General features: G+C 44.2%; 3 protein-coding genes across 3 annotated transcripts; all 3 read right to left on the reverse strand.

The window, feature by feature from the left end:
* cyba (cytochrome b-245, alpha polypeptide) lies at nucleotides 1-4828 on the reverse strand. Its single transcript, XM_080547765.1, has 6 exons — nucleotides 4711-4828; nucleotides 4242-4311; nucleotides 3061-3135; nucleotides 2800-2883; nucleotides 2495-2576; nucleotides 1-292 (listed from the first exon to the last, which is right to left on the reverse strand). The coding sequence occupies exons 1-6, from the start codon at nucleotides 4766-4768 to the stop codon at nucleotides 98-100; spliced, it is 564 nt and encodes a 187-aa protein (XP_080403891.1). The 5' UTR covers nucleotides 4769-4828; the 3' UTR covers nucleotides 1-97.
* A 453-nt stretch (nucleotides 4829-5281) lies between these two features.
* On the reverse strand, nucleotides 5282-12748 carry mvda (mevalonate (diphospho) decarboxylase a). Its single transcript, XM_080547736.1, has 10 exons — nucleotides 12588-12748; nucleotides 12368-12438; nucleotides 11783-11897; nucleotides 11339-11482; nucleotides 10809-11008; nucleotides 10554-10628; nucleotides 9955-10173; nucleotides 9152-9267; nucleotides 8920-9028; nucleotides 5282-5640 (listed from the first exon to the last, which is right to left on the reverse strand). Exons 1-10 carry the CDS (start codon nucleotides 12685-12687, stop codon nucleotides 5560-5562), a joined length of 1230 nt encoding a protein of 409 aa, XP_080403862.1. The 5' UTR covers nucleotides 12688-12748; the 3' UTR covers nucleotides 5282-5559.
* A 421-nt stretch (nucleotides 12749-13169) lies between these two features.
* On the reverse strand, nucleotides 13170-18683 carry pdcd5 (programmed cell death 5). The gene is made up of 6 exons (XM_080547796.1): nucleotides 18507-18683; nucleotides 17200-17243; nucleotides 16938-16999; nucleotides 14458-14549; nucleotides 14155-14226; nucleotides 13170-14051 (listed from the first exon to the last, which is right to left on the reverse strand). Exons 1-6 carry the CDS (start codon nucleotides 18570-18572, stop codon nucleotides 14004-14006), a joined length of 384 nt encoding a protein of 127 aa, XP_080403922.1. The 5' UTR covers nucleotides 18573-18683; the 3' UTR covers nucleotides 13170-14003.
* Between the last annotated feature and the right edge of the window lie 297 nt (nucleotides 18684-18980).

Raw genomic sequence — 18980 nt, forward strand, 5'->3', positions numbered from 1 at the left:
TTCTCCTCCCTCACCCGTGTGTTGCAGGATGTTACCCTGGTTAGAGTGCCCCGTTGGTCCGGGAGAGGTACTTTCGGGGGGGGGGGGGGGGGGGTAGCTAGTACTCGTTGGCAGGGACAACGATGGGGTTGACGTAGGCAGCCCCCTCCAGATCCTCTGCTCGTTTCCTGCGCATCTCCTGAGGTGGACGTGGGGGTGGGTTTTGGGGAGGGTTCTTGATACTCTCTCCAACCGGCTTACGGACTTCCACCCTGGGCAGGATGGGCTCCCATTGCTCCCCTCTGATTGCCGCCTAGAAGCCAAACACACAGAAATGGTAAAAACCAGGGGCCTGTTCCACTAAGCGAGATTAACTCTGATCCAGGCGATTAACTCTGATCCAGGTTTAAATAAGCTTGCGGTCGGTTCCATCAATGTGGCTCAAATAATTCGCTGCTTGGTTGCTATGCAACCAATCCTTCTGAGTAAATCTGGTCCCGAGCAGACTTACAGGCTGGTTTAGGTAATGCGTGCATCAAAAAATCTCTCACAGGCGGAAACTACATCCCGAACGACAGTTCCTCAAGTGTCTTTTAGGAAATATTAGTTCCCACTTTTTATGAGATAGATAGTTTGACTGTGTGATATAGATCATTTGATATTTTGAAAGTGTGATCGATCGATAGATAGATAGTTTGATTGTGTGATGGATAACGTGATATTTTGAAAGTGTGATAAAAGTGTAAAAATAATAATAATAAAAAATAGGTATGTCTATCAACTTGCATTGCCTATATCACAGTGGCGTGGCTGGCGTAGTGGTTAAGGCAGCCAGCTAGAATTCCAAAGGTTGCGTGTTTGAGACTTGATTTAATTGAACGTTTTTTCTTTTTTACATTTAACCGAAGCCTTCATGCAAATCGATTTACAATAGATATATCTGTCTATAGCCCAGCGGTGGCGCAGCGGTCTAAGCATTAGCCACTAGTGCAAGCTGCCCACCGGGGACTGGGATCGAATCCCGGTCTCGCCAGACCCGGATATGGCCGGGGCACACAGGGAGCGGCATATTGAGCGGCCGCTCCCAAAAGGGGGGTATAGGACTATTTCCGGACAAGGATCCGTCGCGCAACACCGCCCCCGTCTGGTGCTGGAGTAACGGTGTCGGGCTCGAGGAGCCAGTCAGCTAGTCTGCCTGGCGATCTCCTCTGGGGCTGCCGGCCACGGGGTCGTGCGGCGGATCCTACGCAATAGGCAGGGGATAATTGGATAATAGGTTGGGTTCAATTGGATACCAAATTGGGTGAAAAAGGGGATAAAATCTGAAAAATAAATAAAAAATAAAAAATAAGATATATCTGTCTAAGTGAATCATCTATTCATCAGTAATCATAAGAAAAAAGTATCTATGCCAAATCCAGGGTCCAGTTAGAAGAACATAATTTACTACTCAGAAAGGCTTCAAACACCATTGTAATCGTGTCAGTTCTGGGAAATTAGCCTGCACCATCATTTTATAGCCTACATACTTTTTTAGATGAGATTTTAGATTAGATTCAGACAACGAAATGCAGTAAAAAGTGTGTCAGAAGAGGGATTTGAACCACCATCTTAAAATGACGAATAAATACTATGGCAGCGGTCGATACCACTATGCCATCATGACGATATGATGGTTTGTAGCCTGCTGCTCATATCACCACAGTAGTAAATATTCATTTATTAAAATATGAACATATAACAATAACTGGGGCTAGTATGACCTACGCATTTAATCGGTCAGCAATTTCTTGCCAAACCATTTCCCTCACCTTGTTAATTGCAGCACTATTGCACAATTTTACATCTTATTTTTCTGTCTTCATAAAGATCAATAAGTCGGAATGCTGCGCAAAAGTAGGACCCCTGCAGAGTGGAGTATCTTCATTTCGACAGTTCGACACTTCGGGGCTCTTCATGTCTGCGTGCACGCGCCCATATCGAGGATTTCTAAGCCGGTGTTCTGTGAACACGACACAAGCCTGATCCTCGTTCGAGGAATCACCTGAGGCTTGAATTCCAATCCCGAGTTGCCTGATCGCCTGATTTATTTTGATCGCCGATATACTAATCAACGTTCGTGGAATAGCCTCCAGCACCGTATGCCTGGTCGTTATCATCAACCCTGACGCAGTGCTGCTTCCTCCAACAGGCTCCTGGCTTTCCAGAACCATACGGGTAGTACACAGATACAATCTCTGTTCCAGCTTCTGAGGTAAATTCCCAACAACAGGGCACAATACCTGAGTCCCTCCCCTGACTGGCTGGGTTTCATAACCAGAGCAATGTCTCAAGAGACATACCAGTGAGAACAAACAAACCCTTCCTTGTTATCATTTCCTTGTTTTCACCCAGTATCAACTTCAATTCTTGTCTTACAGAACCATTCTTCATATTGTTCCCACACAACTTATGATCCCAATCATTCCAACCAAGGGTAGGTCAGGGTTATGTTAGAGTTAATGAGAATACATACCGATAGATAGATGAGGCTGGCCATTGCCAGGCACACACACCCCAGCACAGTCGCAAGCATGAAACCACCAGGAACACAGATTCTGCGAGAGAGAGGGGGAAGGGGGAGGGAGACAGAGACTAATTACTTGCTGCACATTCAAATTAAGGTCGTTCGAAGGAATGCCAGTCACTGTGACAACTAAATGGCTTGTGAGAACCAAACTGACAGCAGACAGCAACCAGTGAAGTCTACAGACGTAAGGAGAGACCGAATGACAAGAATGCAGTTTTAGCTCAGAGATCTGAGAAGACGGATATACTTACGCTGCGTGTAGAAATGCTCGGACATAATAGTTCCTGGTCAACGGTCCAAAGGATTTCACAACGAGAGTGAAACAGTATTGACCTCTGGAAGAAACATTAAGACACACCGTTTAATCTAACTCAACATACAGTCAGTGATGACTCTCTTCGGCTCAAGCTCAACTACTGTAACTGACATTGTGACAACATAAGTGGGTTGCAATCACTGTTACGTTAAGTAACGTTAACTTTAGGTATAGGGTGTATGTGGGCATCACTTACGTTCTCTCCATACTGGTGCCTTTGTTCCTCTTGCTCCGCGGGTACTCCAGGAAGCAGACAAATGTTCCCGCAGCTCTGGGTTTCCATCAAGGTTACTCAACAACTACTAACTGTTATCCCGGACCCATGATTAGAATATTCCAATAATGTATTTGTAAGTTCATTACATTGTGCATGTTATATCCAGGTGGCCTTAATGAGGAGTTGGACTTTGTACCATTCATGTAATTAATTATTGCAGGGGTTTGCTGAGTCTAACTTTTGTTGTTAATTCCTAAGTTCCTCTAACTATTTAAATAGATTAAACCCAATCTTTTTCCCCCCAATGTATTATTATAAAGAGTTACTTGTTAAGATATTGCTGTGTAGATTTGGTGGATGCGTAATAGGCTAGGTGCACGATCTCACTACTTCCTGAAAGGCAACTGGTATGAACATATTCATGCACTGTCTGTCCTGTGTTGTCCTGTTTTTGCCTGTCTTTGCATTTGTACTTGTTTTGTTCATGTATATGTGAAAAAAGCATAAATGCACCTTCTGTAAATGCCAAAGCAAATTCCTACATGTGTCAAGCATAATGGCAGTAAACGTTATCTGAATCTGAATCTGAATCTGAATATCCGGTCTCACTCTATTGGTTTAATTGATTAATCAGCTGTGCACTGTGTGTTCCAACAGTTTACCGTAGCTGATTAATCAGTTAAACCAATAGAGTGAGACAGGATATGTTCATACCAGTTGCCTTTCAGGAAGTAGTGAGATCGTGCACCTAGCCTATTGACATGTCTCTGTTTCAGGAGCATGGGTAAGAGCACACCTGCCGTTTGTCACAGATAACGAGCTTGCAATATACAAAGAAGCACAGCTTCAAAGGAGACACTTATGACAATGATGAAGGCTTAGTCTGAAACTTGTATCCATCCCTGAATTAAATAAATACTAAAGAAACCTTAAATATCTTATTTGGGTGTGAACCAGCTGCATAACTTTGGAGTTCGATTCATGCCATGAAATGTGTCTCATTTGACAACCTCACAATACAAAGTCTTCTTACATATACTATTCTACTATTGGCATTACACACACACACACACACACACACACACACACACACACACACACACACACACACACACACACACACAAACCCACACAATGTCTTGTTACAACTGAAAGGATACATTGCATAAGCAGCGAACTGCCAACCCCTGAATTGTCCAGCCACCCCCACGATGCCTCCAACAAGGAGAACTGAAAAGGGGAAGTAAGAAGAAAATTGTTTTAGTTCACCTCAAGTCCTCGTAAGTCACATATCAAGAAACGACTTAAAACTGTTACATTTTACTCAAGATCCTTAAGTTTGAAGTAGGCTACTATCTCAACATTTAGTAGACAACTTTTATGCAACTTGTAAGAGCAACAATTTATTTCCCATTCACTTCACCAAGTGAGTTGACTGAGAATAACACATGATCAATTGCAACAATTGACCATTTCGAATTAAGTTTATTTCTCTTCATACAAAAGGCTGGAATGATACATCTAGGCTATGCTTTTAAACTATGTAGAATTAAATCTGTACAGTCTAGTGAAAAGAACATCCCATAACAATCTCGTGCTGTAAGTAATAAGTAAAAGTTCTCGACTCACTGAGTCCCGATGCCAGGGCTTGTTCATTGGCCCACATCGCCCATTCTATTTTCCCCATGATATCGGCGTTCCGACTAACACAGCAGTCTGCCCGCGGTGCTTATCCCTCTGATCGCGGTTGTCGCGTTAGATTCTAATGAGGAGTGAAGTTGTATTATAGTCGGAGGAACAAAGGTGGGTGTGAGCTGCCTGCCGGCCTGGCCCTCTGTAGGCCTCGTCACTTCCGAGCGATATGAAGCCATAGGCTGAGAGGCTCTGGGAGGAGTCACGGGAGTGTTTGGATACAAAAGTCAGTGAGGCTTCTATTCATTGTAGAAATAATATAACAAGTTAATTCGTTACGATATTGATATTATGTTCCGTCATATGTCATGCATATGTATTTAATGTTATGGGATTTGTATAACCTTACTAGGCCTACTTTGAAGACATGATAATGAAAAAAGCTTTGCTTTTCTCTTGGGAACTTTCACTGTGAAATCCCTCATTGATAGGCTGACAATAAGAACCACCGCAATTATAGACTAAAATGTAATTTAATAAAATATTCAAGATCTACTAAGAAGTTAACATGAATTACTACAACACTCTTTCATACGACTAGAACATTTCTGATCATTTTTACAAAACATTCCCAGTTCCCTTTCAACATAAAAAAAAACATTTTATACAAACAGTAGGAAAGGTGTCAAGAGCTGTAATCAACAGTGTTAAGAGGTCTTCAGCCATGTCTACTGGTTTCACTTCAGTTTATGGACCTTTTTCCGTTTACACACAAATGTCATTTGGATTGGCAATATGGGCCTCTCAGGCTGGTCTGTCTCTACACAGCAGGTAGGGTGCGGTACATCAAGCGTTATTGTTGGGTAGCCCATCGGGTCCAAGCAGATGTTGACTGGGCTCCTCCACCACGCTAGGGCCTGGTCCAGCCTGGGACACAAACAACAACAGACATGATACATACAACATAAGGTGTAGGAGTCAGCTGGACATGAGGAGGAGGGGACTTACAATTGAAGAAAATTACAAGACCAAGGGAGGCCTTGCAGAGGGGCTCGACTCTGGTACAGTCCAGGGGTTCTCAGGGCCGTTGATACTGTACTGAATACTAGTGTGACTGCATTGTCTTACTACAGGTGTCGTCATTCTAGTGCGACTCACGTCACCTGAACTACCTGTCTGGTGAGCTATCAGGTCAGTGTGTGCAGGCACGTGCACAGATAAGGCCCAAGGGGGTTTGAGCCCCTGCCCTTTTGCCCTCAGTGTCAAAAAGTGCTCTTTTCTTGGCTGGTGTTATTTTATTTTTCTTTATTTCCTATTGAAATTCTATCAAATATAACCATTCAACAACTATTGGCGCTTTTCCACTGCAGGGCCGACCCGGGTCGACCCTGGTCTTTAGCCTTTCTCCACTGCCAAAAGTACCCGTGCCATTTTTGGTACCCGTGCCGGTTTTAGTTCTTGTTCGGGATGGGTAGCGAAAGGTACCAAAGGCTGCGTGTGACGTGTGACGCTGCACACCGTTGATTGGTCAATGGAAATCGTCATCCCATGTTCATAGATTTCTTTGCTAACCGCCATCTTTGAATACCACAACAGATTTCGCTCTCGGAAAATGTCACTTACTGTTTCTGTAATAACTTATTAATAAAGATTAGAAAAATTATGATAACCATCGTATTATCTTAGTTTAATGTCATTTCAATGCATCATAGAACTTTTATTTACAACAAGCATAACAAAAAAAATCGCTATTATGGCGATGTCCTGTGCCTATGCTGTTCCTCAGTCCAGCGGCAGTCAAATGCCGGTAGATTCGCGTCTTGCTCCCTTTAACACATGTCGGCGTTTCCCTGGTTGCGAGATCTAAACTACTAGAACTGAAAGCGGCACGTAACAGGCACGTAACATCCATATGCTGTATATATAAATAAATATATTTGACTACCAGCAAGACACCGGAGCACTCGTATCTATAACAAATGCGGAGATTGTATGAGCCCCAAGTCAGTCAGCCTTTCCGTAGAAATACATCGCTCCGTTATATATCTAACGTTACATGTTTTAAGGCTGATCTGTGCATGATAGTGCTGCATTATGTTGATCTATTTATATCGATCTATTCTTGCCAATTCCTTATTACCAGTGGAAAGGGGGAAGGCTAAAACACTTTGAATGGAATAGATAGGACTTTCCGTTCAATGGAGGAAGCATGATACTCGCGAGTTCATCTCGCTTTCCCCCCCGTTGATGTATTAAACAATCTAAGCAATCTAATCAGAGCAGTTGTTATTATGTAATGATGGATGTGCCATTTATGATGGAGAGTAGTGAGCGGATGACTGGATTTGAGCATGTATTTGATTAATGCCGATAGATTCGCGTCTTGCTCCGAAACCGGAGCTGTCGGCGCAGGATTTTACAGCGTTCCTTCAAACTATCGTAATTCATGAACTATATGCCCAATCTAAAAAATTCTAACAGTTTCTGAAAGCAGAGAAGTTGCACTTTTTGAACAGTTGAACTTTTTTAGGCTTATTACGGTAGTTCACCAACAAAAAAAAGCACAGTGCTCAACGTGTCAGGAGAAATAAAAATAGAATCGGGGCTTTAACACATGTCGGCATTTCCCTGGTTGCGAGATCTAAACTAGTCTACTAGAACTGAAAGCTGCAAGTAACAGGCACTTAACGTTACATGTTGTAAGGCTGATCTGTGCACGATAGTGCTGCATTTTGACATAATTCTTAGCGCATTTCCCCCCGCTGATCTGTATAGCGGGGGGAATCTTATGACACGTAACTCCTCCTAGAGTCCCGGGTCGTTCCTGTATAGTGGAGAACGATTCCTATATGGAACTTTTCAAAAGCGTGCCGAGGCCAGCCGTGCCGAGCCGAGCCGAGCCGAACCGAGCCGGTCAATGGAAAAGCGCCATATGAAGTAGGTCTGTAGGACCTGTAGGTCTGTGCCACCTTCACGCTGTAATGTGTGCTAGTCTCGGTACGCTAGTCTAATTATTATTAAAATGATATTATCACCGTCGTGCAGGACAACTTACAAATATGCAATACATTTCTGAAGCATGCAGTTAGGTTTTGCATAGTTTTGGTAGCTTAGAGATTAGTCACCCCCTTTTCTTTATAGCCAGTTTGCTAAAAACGTGATGTTTAAAAGTGTATTATTGTTTGGGCATGTCGCAGTGTGTTTTCCCTGTTAAAATAAAAGTTACAATCAATCAATCAATTTTGATTGGGAAATAAGAAGCAGCATAAACACTGCTAGAAGAGGCAAATACACCTGTCTCAAATGGAAGGCAAAATACTTCTCACCTCCATGTCCCTGGATTACTTTTTCAGCCATATGCATAGATGCAACAAATTATATATATGTGTGTGTGTGTGTGTGTGTGTGTGTGTGTGTGTGTGTGTGTGTGTGTGTGTGTGTGTGTGCGTGCGCGCACATGCTACGTCTCATGTTATGAACAGTGTGTGATTATGGATGGTGGCGGTGTGTGTGAGTCACACAAGCGTGGGCCTTGCAGAGGGGCTCTACTCTGGTACAGTCCAGAGGTTCTCAGGGCCGTTGATACTGTACTGAATACTAGTGTGACTGCATTGTCTTACTATAAGTGTCGTTATTCTAGCGCGACTCACGTCACCTGAACTACCTGTCTGGTGAGCTATCAGGTCAGTGTGTGAGTCGCACTCTCGATCTATCTGACTGTGTATGTGGATATTCAATTAAACAACCATTATTAATTACTCTTTCCCTGCTAATGTACAAGACATTTCATTCAGTTTTTCACACAGCCAGAACCTCACAACATTAGCTAGCTAACATAACAAGTGCTAGAGATCCAACAGGACCCCGTCACTAAGGTAACTACTAGTCAGGAGAAAGTTTATCGTTGCAGGCTTATATTTACTGTTTGTAGTTGCATACAATTACTTTCCCCGGTGTGGTAAAGTAACCAGGCCTTTAATATTTTTTTCTATATTCTTTAATCCTATTATTATTATTATTATTATTATTATTATTGTGGGGGACAATTTTGCCTGCTTCTAATATGGGTGTACGGGGGGGCCTGCCCTAGTATACTACAGTACTTCACAAGTCTTGGTAATGATGGTGTGGCAGATCCAGACAGTGTGTGTGAGAGTGTTGTGGTGTGTGTGTGTGTGTGTGTGTGTGTGTTTATACAGTACAAACCTTGGTGCTGATGATGTAGCTGATTCCCTTCACCAAGGGCTCCATACCGATAGCTTGTTTCAGCTCCTCAGATAGAGTTGCCTTGGCAACCGGAAGACCCTTTAGAAACCTGTAAAGAAACAGGGTCCGTCACACTCATACACACAGACAGACACCAGCAATGTCTCTGCAGCAGAATTAGAGTGAGTGAGTGAGTAAGTGAGTTAGTGAGTGAGAAAGTATGCAGACTCACTGTTCTCCGTTGGTCTCTGGGGGGAAGTAATGACGAACCACCTGGATGAACTCTGCTACGTACTCCTGCAGAGTGTAGACCACAGCGTTGGGTCCCGCATCAAAGGTGTACGCCATCTAGTGGAAAAGAGAAACAATACCTGTTGCTTATAGCATGGCCGAACAACAGAATACAGAATGCTAATGTGCACTAGATAAGATATAGTAAGATACTCTCGGCTAACATTCTTTCAAGGTGATATAGTTGTTCTTATTTACACATTTTCTGTTCTCTGTTATCAGTTAAATACGAAAATAACACTAGTTTCAGATCTCCGTTTCATCATCTCAGAAAAAAAACAAATCACGTGAAGAACTGCACTAGAAATGTTAAGGGTAAGGGTGGCCTAGTGTGAGTGGACTGGTGATCAGAAGGTCACGAGTTCAAATCCCACCTGGGAACTCCACCACTAGTGTGCCCTTGAGTAAGGCACTAAGCCCTAAAATTACTCCAGGGAGACTGTCCCTGTAATCCACTTTGATTTGGATAAAAGCGTCTGCTAAATGGTTAAAATGTAAATGTACGTTCAATGAGTCAAAGAGCGAACGAAGAAAAACATATAAATAAACAACTCTGGACCATGTGCAGGGGGGTATTCCATCAACGTCGCTAAATGACAATCCACTCTCACGAGACTTATCAAAATAAGCCTGGATTTTCCTTTAGTGACGTTGATGGAATACCCCCCAGGTCCCTAGGTAAAAAAAGAAGAAGAAAGAAACACAAGGATTCCTCCAAAAGCAGACACAGGAAGTGGTTCCCACCCTTGTTTCCCCGTAGTGCCGGTTATAGCGGTGCACCAGGCTGATGATGCGCCGGGACACGTCGTTCAGGTAGGAGATGGGGGGGTAGGTGTCAAGGCAGGTGGCGTGGAACTGGTTACTGTCCTTCATGGTCAGCTCGGCGAACGCAGCGAAGTCCCTCTCCTGCACGGCTTCAATCATCTCCTCCATCCGCCGCGGGACCACAGAGTCAGCCCGGTGCTGGGAGGGAGGGGTGGGGGGGAGAGAGAGAGAGAGAGAGAGAGAGAGGGAGAGAGAGAGAGAGAGAGAGAGAGAGAGAGAGAGAGAGAGAGAGAGAGAGAGAGAGAGAGGAGAGGGAGAGGGAGAGGGAGAGGGAGAGGGAGAGGGAGAGGGAGAAGGAGAGGGAGAGAGAGGGGGGGAGGGGGATGGGAGGGGGAGGGGGAGAGAGAGGGGGAGGGGGAGAGGGAGAGGGAGAGAGAGAGAGAGGGCAGGAAACATGTGGACTATGTTTTTACAGCACAGAGTGGAATTACAATAAGTCTTAGAACGTGTGTTAAACCCTGTGTGTGTGTGTGTGTGTGTGTGTGTGTGTGTGTGTGTGTGTGTGAGTGTGTAAATACCTTTAAGAGACTGCTCGTCTCCACACTAGTCTGCATGCCGGAGGTGCTCCCAACTGGCTTTCTCTCAGCACTAACCTGTACAGGGAGACGGAGAGACAGATTATTTAAGTTAATATGACAGAATTAATATATTTTTAATTAATAAACATATATTACAGTATAAATGACTAAATTGGTGAGGGTTGTGTCCATGGTTACACATTATGCGCACACACACACGCACATACAGCAAAGCACAGGGAGGGAGAGGCTTACCACCAACACGAGGACCCTGAGCTCAGGCCAATGGGTCTCTGGCGCCACCTGCTGGGCGAGGCTGTCCTTGCCGTCCCCTCGCTGTCCCATGATCCACTGGACGAAGCCTCCGTACATACTCCTACACGCACTGCCCGAACCCTGCCTCGCCACCGCGGACAGCTCTCCCTCCACTCCCATCACCCGCGCCAGTGTGTACACTGACACAAGAACAGCCACCGAAGAAGAAGACACAAAGGAGTGGAGTGATGAAGAAAAGATGGGGAGAAAAGAAGAGGAAAGGAGAGTAGGAAAGAGGGATAGGACGTCAGCATCACGACTTCTTATTCCTAACTTCTAAAATACACAAAACCAAAGCAACACATGACTGGAATGAACTCAACAAAACAAAAAACAAAAAATCACACAAAATGTTCACTTGCCGTTCGTGTATGTGGAGGACACGCATGCACATGTGCGCACGCGCGCACGCACACACACACACACACACACACACACACACACACACACACACACACACACACACTTACCCAGACAGGCGTAGCCAGCAGCAGAGGAGGCCAGTCCGGCTGCGGTGGGGAAATTGTTGACGGAGCAGATGTGGACTTTATGGGACAAACTGCCTGCATCCACAGGATCCCCATCGCTGCGTCTCTTCCTGGCCAGTCGCCGAACTGGAGTGGTAAACAAACAAACAAACAAACAAACAACTAAATAACCGGTCACTGCATATTTGCTTAAAGCCTCCCCTTTCCCTCTAGTGCCTTTCTCTTCGTTCACTTCTCTCTCTCCCCCCTCTCGGGTCTCTCCCTAAAGGCTCTGCCATCAGTCATGGTGTGTTCGTAAATCTGCTCTGTGTGCTCTGGTTTTTAACTGAAAGTTGAAAGACCAGTTCATTCCCGAATGGTCAGAGAGCACCCCGGGTACACTCCGGAGCATTTACGAACGCACCCATAGTGATCAGGCAAACTCACTCTCTCTCAGGCAGGACTGGAGTCTAGGTTGGGTGATGTCCTCCTCTTTGCTGTTGAGCCAAATGCGATCCTCCTGGAAGGATCTACTGCATGCAACCGTTGTAGTGGTTTTGAGCTGAGCGTAAAGGAACACAAGGTGAGTAGGCAGGAACGTTATAAACACAAGGTGAGTAGGCAGGAACGTTATAAACACAAGGTGAGTAAGCAGGAACGTTATAAACACAAGGTGAGTAGGCAGGAACGTTATAAACACAAGGTGAGTAGGCAGGAACGTTATAAACACAAGGTGAGTAGGCAGGAACGTTATAAACACAAGGTGAGTAGGCAGGAATGTTATAAACACAAGGTGAGTAGGCAGGAACGTTATAAACACAAGGTGAGTAGGCAGGAACGTTATAAACACAAGGTGAGTAGGCAGGAACGTTATAAACACAAGGTGAGTAGGCAGGAACGTTATAAACACAAGGTGAGTAGGCAGGAACGTTATAAACACAAGGTGAGTAGGCAGGACCGTTATACACACATGCATGCATTGTGATTCACCCAACAGCATTCTGGGAAACTGATGTAGGCCTACTGTCTTACCTGATCTTGATGCAAAGTAACGCTCAAGGACGAATTGATGGGTAGAATCAATTCCTCATCTCTCTTCCCCCCTTTGGAATAATAACAACACATCGTTAGGGTTTAATGGGCAGTTTGGGCACTGACATTCAACCATACATTGTTTACCATCTTGCAATGTCAACGACCTAATCTGTCAGGGGTTCAAACTGATACTACAGTCGCTCATAATGATACTCACAGTATTTAATGACAGCGATGTTTACTGGCGCGGTGCATGTCACCATGTGTAGATTTGTGTGGTCGCTGTCCTCTGGCATAGTTGTTAGCTTTGTTGACATAATAATAAAGTCTTTAGCAATGAAATATATCAAACTAAGCGACTTCTCGACAGTGTGAGAACTATTTGGAGCTCCACGGTGTACAGTTAGGGCAGCACTGCCGTAGCGCTTTAAACAACGTCTCTCTGGATTGGTGGAGGTAGATCACATGGTTAAACATGCCACCTATCAGAAGCATTCCTGCTCAGTCACTGAAACGAGGCGGCCAATCGTTGTCATCAGGCCACAGTCATGCGAAAATGAGGCCAGCTGTACATTACACACGGGGGCGTCACTTCAGAGCAATAGAAAACATCGGAAAAGAGTCATGGATTAATCAGATATTGAATCTCGTGTAATTCTTGCGACATATCAGCCCATTCAAGGGTTTATTGAAACCTAGTACTTAAAAAAATAATATATATATATATATATACATATATACTGTACATTGAAGAATGACTCAGAATGTGCTTTATCATTGGACTTATTTATTTGGGAGGAACATGAAACCAACTCAGCCATAAACATAAAAAACACAACCATTCAGTAACATATTGCTTATTGGAAGATGAACTCTTAATGTTAGCAAAATTATCTAGTAGGTGTCAAATTCGAGCAATAATTTATGTAAACTCATGACAGACTTATTCAAAACTCATTGTCAGAAATGTCTGCAGTAGGTTTTAGATGTATTTCTAGTGCTGTAGACCATCATACATTTTGATCATTAAACACCCCTGTGTTATGCCATTGAGTGTTATGCAGATTGCATACACTTGAGCTCTTACCTAATGATTCAATGATGAGCATTTCAATTCAAGGCTTTTTAAATTTTATTTATGTAAACTGTTCAAGATACATGTCAGCAAAAAAAGAATGAACAATGTTTTTATGAGAAGATGAATATAACAATGTGCTTTGTCCAGTTGGATGGTACACTTGTGCTGAAGAGCACACAAACAGTATTCGCAAAGCAGTCACTACATGACATTTGCAGCAATATCCCATTTAAACTTTTCCTGCTTCTTGTGGCAAAATAAAAGTAAATCAACCGTAGTGAAATGGAAATAAGAGAGAATACAGTCATGAGGTCTAGATCCTCACAGGGGCTGATGTGATATCCCAGGATGCATCGCAAAAACATGGGCACTCTCTCAATTGTTAGAAACATGATTCTGCATCCTCTCCTTGAGTTTCTACCAATAGAGACAGGACCAGGGCCTTAGGCTGGTCAAAGATGGCCGCCCGCAGGCCAGAGCCCTGCTCAAACCTATCCTGCCTGAACCCCGCCCCCAACCAGCAGTCTGATTGGCTCCTCAGCTTCTTTTACAGTGTCAATCTTCATCCTCATCATCTGAGTCCATCACCTTCCGTCTGTTGAACTGAGAGGGAAAGAGAAAAAGGGCACAATTAGACAAAAGCCTGTCAAAGAGGTAGTGATCATGAAATAGCATCTGGTCTGTGGATGTCATCTCATGAACTCACCTTGACAGTTGTCTTTTTTTCTGTTTGCTGACTGACTTTTTCTAGGATCTCGATCAAACCGGTCTCGTTAATCTGAGAGGAATGGCATATGAGAAGTTGTACACTACCATAACGTCACAGCAAACAATCGATTTTAACATGCCGAGTAATGAGTAATTCTACTGGAATCGAAATGTGAAGTGTAATGTTCCGTTCTGCCCAATGCAAATTTTCTCCTAATCAAATATTTAAAAGAAAGCAGCCCTTCGCGGTAGCCATGCTAAGGGTCAATGTAAGTCCATGTCATATGTGCAGCTCTCTCACCTTTCCCCCCAGCTTGCCGAAGCGAGCCATCTGTATGAGGTAATTCTCCACTGCCTTGGCTTTCTCTGGCTTAACCAGGGCAAGGTTACTCACTGCAACAGGACAGAGGAGGGGTTAGTCAACAACAGGACAGAGGAGGGGTTAGTCAACAACAGGACAGAGGAGGGGTTAGTGAACAACAGGACAGAGGAGGGGTTAGTGAACAACAGGACAGAGGAGGGGTTAGTGAACAACAGGACAGAGGAGGGGTTAGTGAACAACAGGACAGAGGAGGGGTTAGTCAACAACAGGACAGAGGAGGGGTTAGTCAACAACAGGACAGAGGAGGGGTTAGTCAACAACAGGACAGAGGATGGGTTAGTGAACAACAGCAACCTGAATCAGAATTGCTTTAATTAAATCCAATGTAGAGGTACACAACAGTAAAAATCGTAGGCTTGGATTCTTCAACATTGGCATTGCAGCAAGGTACAAAATCAACAATAATAGAATAAAGTCAAATAAGTAAGTAATAATAAAGTAGAATAAAGTGATAAAATGATAAAGTGATAGTAATCATACTACAGTCATACTGCAGTAGAAACAGTAATGCAAAAAAACAATATGATGAATACAATATGATGAAATGCAATATCACACAATATGCAATATAATAAAGATATGATAGAGTACAGGTAGTCAAGTAGTAGTCAGTAGTGTTCAAGTAATCAGGTAGTGTGCAGGTAGTCATATAATATATATTATACAGACAGATATATTAGCCTATATATACACACAACAGAAGAGAAGTCAACAACGGAAACTAGTGCTCTTAGTAAAGTGCTTTAAGAGTACAACGGTAGCAATAGTAATAATAATAATAATAATAATAATAATAATAATTCATTATATTTATATAGCGCTTTTCCGAGGCTCAAAGACGCTGACAATATGGGGAAAACGGAAAACACAGAAACAACAAGCAACAGATAACATGAGCACATAGAACACAGAGTTAACGAATGGGGAGGCGGGTGGCAGAGTTAGGTTAGGTTGTATGCATGTCCGGGGGGGGTGGCGGTTAGGGGTAGGGGAGGTTGTATGCATGGGAGAACAGGTAGGTTTTGAGGTGGGATTTAAAAGTGTAAAGTGAGGGTGAGTCTCTGGTAGGGCTTTCACACCGGCAAAGAACCGTGCCGGTTCGCGTTCGCGTTCGGAAACCTCTGAACCTTGGTGCTGTCTGGCGAACGAGCCCGCGTTCATACCAGTGTAACCTGAACCATCCGCGTCATCAACGCTGGGTGATGAAGGGGCGGGATAAACAAAACAATTCACAACTAGATGGCAGCTACTTCACTGGAAAAGAGGATAATATCTTCCACTACTACAGTATCTGAAATAAACACAATTTTCTGTGAAACAAAACAAAAGACACTTTCTATATGCGTTCTTTTACTAATCAGCTGCTCCATTACTGGAATAGAAATGGCTTACGAAATTCGCGTTCGCGCATGTCCGCGCGCGTGTGCGTGTGTGTGTTTGCTGAGCATGTGAGGAAGATAGAGAGAATAATGACACTTTTGATATTGTTTTTGATCACTAATGATTAGATTTAGATTAGATTACATTTTGTCTACTTCCTCCTTGCTGGTCTCTGCAGCCTAGAATAGGACACACCCACTGACGACGTGACTGTTCTACGTTTTGGTTCGCGCTTGAGAACCACTATTTTTTGGTGCCCGCTGCGAACCAACTTTTCAGGTTCCGAACCAATTGAGCTTCGGTCTGAACGCGCCGGCCGGTTCCAGACTTGGTTCGCGAACGCGAACCGGCACGGTTCTTTGCCGGTGTGAAAGCCCTATGAGTGGTTGAGGGAGAGAGTTCCAGAGGCAGGGTGCAGCTCGTGAAAAGGCCTCCTCCAAAGCCTTTGAGTTTTGAGGGTGGGACAGTGAGGGGAACAGTGGATGAGGATCGGAGGGTACGGGTAGGGCGGTTGGGGAGAAGGAGATCAGTCAGGTAAGGGGGGGCCAGGCTATGGAGGGCTTTGTATGTGAGGATGAGTACTTTGAATTTGATAGTCTTTGATGGGGAGTCAGTGGAGGACAGGAATGATGTGGTCACGGGACCGGGTGTTTGAGAGCAGGCGGGCGGCTGAGTTTTGGACCATCTGGAGTCTATGGAGGGAGCGGGAGGTGATGCCGGTGAGTAGGGAGTTGCAGTAGTCAAGGCGGGAGGAGATGAAGGCGTGGATGAGGGATTCGGCAGCAGGGGGGGAAGAGGCAGTGTCTAATTTTAGCAATGTTTCGGAGGTGGAAGTAGGAGGTCTTGACAACGGAGCTGACGTGGGGATCAAATGAGAGGGTGGGGTCCAGGATGAAGCCAAGGTTGCGGGCCAGGGGGGAGGTACCATTTACCACCATTACTCATGTGGTACTGTATGGTACAGCTTCAAAACAACAGCAAGAAAAACAGTGAACAACATTGAAAACCTTCAGACTTACATCTGCCACGGGCGGACTGATCTAGAACTTGGGCCAATATGGAGTTCCTCATTTCTGATTCCCTGTGAACAAAACACAAAGAGAACAGAAGAAGATCACATCTCACGTGTTTATTGTCATATGAACACAAAATTCACAACCGTGCCGGCCGGAATCAGTTTAAGTGTGTAAGTGCTGGGCTGGAATAAAAGCCTGCACGTCCTGCGGCTCCCCCAAGACCAGGATGGGTGAACGCCGCGTGAGAGGGACACTCCTGCCTCACCTCTGCTTGGCCTCCTGCTGCCCCTGTTGGTCGTTTGAAGAGTCCTGTGAGAGCAGGGAACAGTCAGGTCAGATAGGCCTGTGTTGTTCATCTTGACAGTAACAACAACACAATAAAACACTGAAATAAACCCTCCTCACACAAACCACTGGATACAGGCTACAAGAGCAAACGATTTTAATGCTTTAAAAACAACAACTCTGTTTTAGTGAACAGGCTAGCTATTATTCTGCCATTCTGGAAGCTCTTTTCACCAATCAGCACTCTTGGTTGACCTAGATTCAGTTTTTAAGCAATAGAGTCTAGACCATGGAGGAAACTTAGGTGACCAATGGCCATATTTATGCTGTCACACTGTTCCTTTAGGCCAGGCATAACTGTGCCATCACTGATACTAGCCTAGTTACTGCAAGTAGCATGACAAACAAACCAAAGCAAAGCTAATATTTACAGGGTAAATGCATTGCAACCATTAGGCTAATGACAAAAATACAAGGCTTAACATTAATACATTTTGCTGTTCCTTGAAGCAAACACTCTTAGGTCAGTATTATGGGGGACAGGCATAACTGTGACCACTGCATCCCCACACCCAGCAGAGGCCACTCATTCAGTCCATGGTTTAGAGCTGTACAGTGTAGATTGCTTACCGCCGGATCCATTGGGTTCCAAGACGAACCCTGAAAAGAGTATCTAGAACTCAATCAAGACATCTCTAGGTGTTCTTATTGTTCTTATTGTTGAATAAAAAGAAAATTGCAACAACAACAACAACAAAGACATCTCTAGGATCTCATTGTATTATTACAGCCTAAATGCCAGACAGACCCGGGAAATCACCAGTCATGACATCCTTCCTGATGTTTTTATTTATCGTCTCTTTTTCTTATTGTCTTTAATCATATTCTGTGTGTACTGATTCCTCCTCTTTAGCAGCTCATTCTAGGACTATATGAGCTGTGGTACGTCTCATATCAGGCTGATTCAACAGTACACTGATTTGGCTTGAAGAGGTTCTGAGTTCACTGCGATGACACCAGGGGATGGTTAGGAGTGAGACTGAGACCCCGGGCCGCAGGTCAACCTTCTATTCACGAGCTACATTCCTAAATTGTATCTGTTTGTTTCTCGTGGTCATCCATGTAGCTACCTAGCCATCACTCATACATATCGTCAGTCATATGGTAACTACGGTAGCTGACGTGACTACCTGTCAGAGGCTGTCTGACAAAGGCTAACATTAGCCTAGCTGCTACGTCTCCTCCATATATGGTAGCACACATCCCCGTCCTCGTGTCCAGTCTTACCCCGTGTTTCGCCTGCAGTTCGGCCATCCGTTGCTGCCTGATGGCGGCCAATTCGTCGTCTGCCATTGTATGTGAATACGTATAAAATGACCGTAGTAGTGAAATAAGAAAGCCTGTTAGTACACAGAAGTCGTGTTGCTAACTCTTTCGTTAGGGGCAGGGCTCTTCTCCAGTACAGGACGATGTAGCCTAGTCAATTTCAGAATCATTCAACCAGCAAGCAGGAAAAAAGCAATCGAGCCACTGAAGGATTGCATGAATCCATTTCAGAGCTATGAGAGCAGTCATACATCACCTTCCTGTCATCACAACGACCACATAGTCCTTGGGCCAAACCCCCAAATTGAACATTAACACCTCCTTTGGGTCAAATCGAGAGACCCTATAATTATTTGATTTAATTATGAACTATTATATCCTTGCATTAAGATGAACAACAACTTATTGAGTGATCTGTGATGAAATTATTTGCAT

This window comes from Nansenia antarctica (assembly GCF_963989245.1).
Source record: "Nansenia antarctica genome assembly, chromosome: 1".
NCBI lineage: Eukaryota > Metazoa > Chordata > Actinopteri > Argentiniformes > Microstomatidae > Nansenia > Nansenia antarctica.